The sequence below is a fragment of the Nelusetta ayraudi genome, unplaced genomic scaffold (assembly GCF_046127955.1).
Source record: "Nelusetta ayraudi isolate G7.1 ecotype Tasmania unplaced genomic scaffold, CSIRO-AGI_Nayr_v1 ptg000272l, whole genome shotgun sequence".
In the NCBI taxonomy this organism is placed as follows: Eukaryota; Metazoa; Chordata; class Actinopteri; order Tetraodontiformes; family Monacanthidae; genus Nelusetta; species Nelusetta ayraudi.
The window spans coordinates 20,001-25,000 of NW_027466321.1; the positions used below are offsets into that span (position 1 = coordinate 20,001).

The 5,000-nt window shown below is 53.3% G+C and overlaps 1 protein-coding gene across 1 annotated transcript in view; it reads right to left on the reverse strand.

Annotated features, from left to right (window-relative positions):
- Positions 1–4,319, reverse strand: part of LOC142882428 (transcription factor COE1-like) — a gene marked incomplete at its 5' end in the record, with an annotated part of 12,038 nt that extends 7,719 nt beyond the window's left edge. Inside the window, 4 exons of the mRNA XM_076017162.1 lie at positions 1,854–1,980; positions 2,454–2,587; positions 3,996–4,113; positions 4,238–4,319. Of these exons, the coding sequence (XP_075873277.1) occupies positions 1,854–1,980; positions 2,454–2,587; positions 3,996–4,113; positions 4,238–4,319 (461 nt within the window). The remainder of the gene's footprint in view (positions 1–1,853; positions 1,981–2,453; positions 2,588–3,995; positions 4,114–4,237) is intronic.
- Positions 4,320–5,000: the final 681 nt, after the last annotated feature.

Below are 5,000 nucleotides of genomic sequence, written 5' to 3' on the forward strand. Positions count from 1 at the left end.
TGGGGGTGGGGGGGTAGTGTGTGCGTGTGTGTGTGTGTGTGTGTGTGTGTGTGTGTGTGTGTGTTGATGGCTGTGTAGAAGGCACAGTCACGACCCCTGAAGCCTCGCTCTCTTTTTCCCATCTCGCCCTCGGCCTCCTCACCACTTCCTGAAGTGGACACCTCGTCTGATTGGCCGCTTGTCAGGAGTGTGTGTGTCTGTGTGTGTGAGAATGCGTCTGGTTCATTGAGGTGTTGAGATGTTTGATTCATGAGAGCAAAAGAAGAAATGAGCTGCTGATTTTCCATCACTTTCCACTTCCTGTGGGCTCTGCCGCCTCATTGGTCCACCAGTACTGCACCAGCAGGGGGAGCTGCTCCTTCACTCCCCTCCTCTGGTCCTGGAGGACCCCGAGGTTCCAGGGGAGGTTCCAGGGGAGGTTCCAGTGGAGGTTCTACTGGAGGTTCTGAAGATGTTTCATTGTAGGTTCCAGTGGAGGTTCCTGGTAAGGTTCTAGTGGAGGCTCTGAATCCGTTCCATTGGAGGTGCCAGTGGACGTTCTGGAGATGTCCCAGTGGCGGTCCGAGTGAAGGTTCTGGTGGAGGTTCCTGATAAGCTTCAAGTGGAGGTTTAGAGGAGGTACTGAAGACGTTCCAGTGGAGCTTCCTGTTGAGGTTCCCGATGAGGTTCCAATGGAGGTAACAGTGGAGGTTCCAGTGGAGCTTCTGAAGATGTTCCATTGTTACACTGTGTGTGTGTGTGTGTGTGTGTGTGTGTGTGTGTGTGTGTGTGTGTGTGTGACGCTCTGAGTGACGCCTGAAGGCTTCTCCAACATCTTCTGACAGCCCCCCCCCTTCCCCTCACTGCTGCTTTATAACTTTGACAGGTGTGATTAGAGGGAAAGATAACAGGAGGAGGTGCTATCAGCGGGCCAATCACAGGGCTCCGCTGGGTGGGTTTGAGGGGGGGGGGGGTCAGAGCGCCCACAATAGGACGCGGAGCCGCTGACATTTGCTGGACTTTATCGCTGCCAACAGCCTCCAGTCTGACCTTTAACACAGCAGCAGCAGCATCGTCCGCTTTCCCACGGACCGTGAACGCACCGCCGGCGCACTGCCGATCGCAGACGCTGATAGGAGGACGGCGCTGCCTTCGGGAACCGTTGGGAGAAAACAGCGCCGCTACAAACACCCTTCTAGTTTTTTTGTGCTGCGTTTCACTGGCAGCCGCACAGACGGACGAAGATTATTGATCTCTATTCATACACATAAACTTCATATATATATATATGTGTGTATATATATATATATATATATATATACACACACACATATATATATACTGTGTGTATATATGTATATATGTGTGTATGTGTATATATGTATATATGTGTGTATGTGTATATATGTATATATGTGTGTATATATATATATATATATATATATATACACACATATATATATATACTGTGTGTATATATGTATATGTGTGTATATATACACACATATACATATATACTGTGTGTATATATGTATATGTGTGTATATATACACACATATATATATATATACTGTACATGTTGGAACATGAAATCAGTTTCGGTTGTTGCAGGTCATGTGACAGTGAGCGACATCATTATCAATAAAGTTTTCTTTTGAATGCCTAATCAGTATTGATCAGTTTCTATCATTGTTGATCAATGCCATTCAGCGCTGATTAATACTGATCAACACTTGTTCAGGACAGCACTGAAAGTATTGATCAGTATTGATCGATCAGTATTGATCAGTATTGATCGATCAGTATTGATCAGCACTGATCAGTATTGATCGATCAGTATTGATCGATCAGTATTGAGGCGTGGGTCAGCTCACCTGTGTAGACGAAGCGGCCCGGCGCTCCTTTGCAGAACTGCTTGGACTTGTAGGACAGCGTGACCTCCACGACCCCGGGGATGTGGCGAGGGGGGGTCTGGACCCGGATGGCGTGCGGGGTGATCAGCTGATACACACAAACACACACACACACACACACACACACACACACGGAGGAGACAGGATCAGATGAAGGTCTTCTTGCAGTGCTCTCAGAGGTCCAGGTGTGGAAAACAAACACGCCCTTCATCTAATCTGGGTCAGCGCTTCTCGTTCAGGGGCATTCTGGGACTTGGAGTCCGTCTGCCAAACCGGCTGATCAAAGCAGCAGCCGCAGCAGCTGATTGGCTCCTGCTGGACCACCTTCAATATTTCATGGAGCCGTCTGGTTGGCCCCGCCCACTAACCCCCCCCCCCCTTCTGCCCCGACTCTCCCCCCAATCTACTGCTCCCCTCACCGCCCACTGTGGTGGAAGCAGCATTAGCTTTTATCTTAAATGCTAAGTTGAGGCTATGCAAGTGACTAGTGTGCGTGTATGTGTGTGCGCGTGTGTGTGTGTGTATGCGCGTGCGCGTGCGCGTGTGTGTGTGTGTGTTCACCTCGCTCCACACCAGCATGGTGCCGAAGACGACCTGCAGGCCGTCGAAGAAGTTGTCTCCGATGAGGATGACGGTGGCGCCCCCTGTGGTCCAGCCCTCGCTGGGGCTGATGGCCTTGATGCAGGGCGTGGCCGCTACACAACACAACACAACACAGCAACACAACAGTGTCAGCATCCACACACACACACACACACACAACCACAGCAGCAGCCAGGAGGACGCACTCAGGACGCAGGATGTAGCCCGGTGTTAGCGCAGCATCACCTGGATGTTAGCTCTGGGTTAGCCCAGTGTTAGGCCTGGGTTTAACTAGCGTTAGCCCTGGGTTAGCCTGATGATAGCCCTGGGTTAGCCCAGTGTTAGGCCTGGGTTTAACTAGCGTTAGCCCAGGATCAGCTGGAATTTAGCTCTGGGTTAAACTAGCGTTGGTTCTGGGTTAGCCCAGCATTAGCGCTGGGATACGTTCAGACTAAACCGTGGCAGCGACTGGTGCTAGCGCGGCGTTAGCACGGTGCTAGCGCAGTACTCTGACCCTCCTGACTGGACGGACGGAGATCAACTCATCAGTCCGTGGTCCACGTGGTCATGTGACCACATACACACTCAGCAGGAGACGATGTTCACATGAATCAACTTCCTGGTCAGACAGGAAGCTCTGCTGGGCCAGGTGTGTTTGTGTGTGTGTGTGTGTGGAGGAAGGGGGTAGGGGGGTTGAGTGGGGGGGGGGGGGGTGGAGCAGGGAGGGGCTGTCGACAGAGCAGCAGCAGCAGCAGCAGATGAGGAGGCTCTGCTGGCCCTCAGAGGAGCAGGAGATGAAAGGTTCCTCAGGTTCCTCAGGTTCCCTCCTCCCCCCCCCCGTCCCCCTCACAGCCCCCCCCCCCCTCCCGGCAGCGCCCTCCGGAGGCCAAGCAGGTGAATGACACATCCGTGTCGTTTGTTTCGCCCCCCTGGACGCGGCAGACAGGTGGGGCTTCAGCATGGTTCTCTTCCCTTTGATGAGGAGGAAGCCGGAGTCCCCACCCGGCTGCTGCGCCAAGTAGGATAAAACAACCCCCCCCCTAACACACACACACACACACACACACACTGCCACTGCAGGTGAGCCTGCGAGGACAATCAAACTTCTGCCGGCAACTTATTAGAGTCTTTGATTACATTCAGAGCGCATCCCAGGGGGGCGGAGCTTAGACTCAGATCACATCAAAAGTTTTTGATGGAGAGTCGTCGCCACCCGTGCGGTGCTGCCCCGCAGGCAAAAACAAGCGGAGTAGTTGTTCCGTGGCAGAGTTTGTTTCGCTCTCCTGGGTGTCCCAGCCGGGTGGGGACTGGGAACTGAAGTTCTCATCAACACCTTCAACAGGTGGTCACAGCCGGCTCGGTCACACTGGGTGTCCCAGGCGGGTGGAGACACACAGCACCTGTCTCCAATCAGGTGACCAGTCACATGACCTGACATGTGAATGCTTTTGCCACCTCTCGCTCTCTCTCTCGCTCTCTGTCCCAGTGCATTGTGGGAGCTGTAGTGCTCTGGGCACTGACCTTCAGACGGGTCGAGGCGTCGGGCCCGGCGGCCATGTTTGGAGTTGTTGTGGACGAACATGTTGTCAGAGACGGAGAGGACGTGACCGTCGACATTGACTGTAGTGGAGATCACCACCTGGAGGGCGAGAGAGGGAGAGAGAGAGAGAGAGAGAGAGACACAGGTAAGAGCTGGTGGAGCTGGAGGCCTCGCAGCAGCAGCAGCAGCAGCAGCAGCAGCAGCAGCAGCAGCAGCAGCTCACCTGGAACCTCCTCATGTCTCGAGGGTTCCCAGCGTTCTTCAGGCAGTTCTGGTTGCACTTGAGGAAGAACTTGAGGAAGAACCTGCAAAGCACCAGAGGTCAGAGGTCAGGGGTTACCGAGGAGGTCAAACACACACACAAACACAGACCCTGGACTGACAGCACTGTGTGTGTGTGTGCGTGTGTGTGTGTGTGCGTGTGTGTGTGTGTGTGTGTGTGTGTGTGTGTGAGCAGGATGGAGGCCCACCTTAATGTGTTTCCTCCTGCAGTGTAATTAGCTCCACCCCTCCCTCATTAGCCCCGCCCCTCTCTTCTCTTCTTCTTAATTGCTACATTATGACAGTGATAATGTGGAGCCTTAACGAGCGTCAAGGTCACACACACACACACACACACACACACACACACACACACACACACACACACACACTGAAATCATGCGTCCCTGAGAGCAGCAGAAACAAAGAATCAGTGTTTCAGCAGGAGGTCCTGATGCTGGCTAACAGCTAGCAGCTAACTACCAACAGCAGGGCCGGGGGGGCAGCAGCAGCAGCAGCAGCAGGGCACCAGGAGGAAGGCAGCGGAGGCGCTAACAGCCCATAGCTACTGCTTAAACCACTGCTAACTACTGCTAACTATAGCTAACCGCTGTGAACCACCGTTAACTCTCGCTAAAGTCTTGGGGGGGGGGGGTGTTAGGCAGCGTTGGTGCTGCAGCGGTGGCGCCCTCATTAGGCCGAGTGGAGGAAGTCTAATATTGACT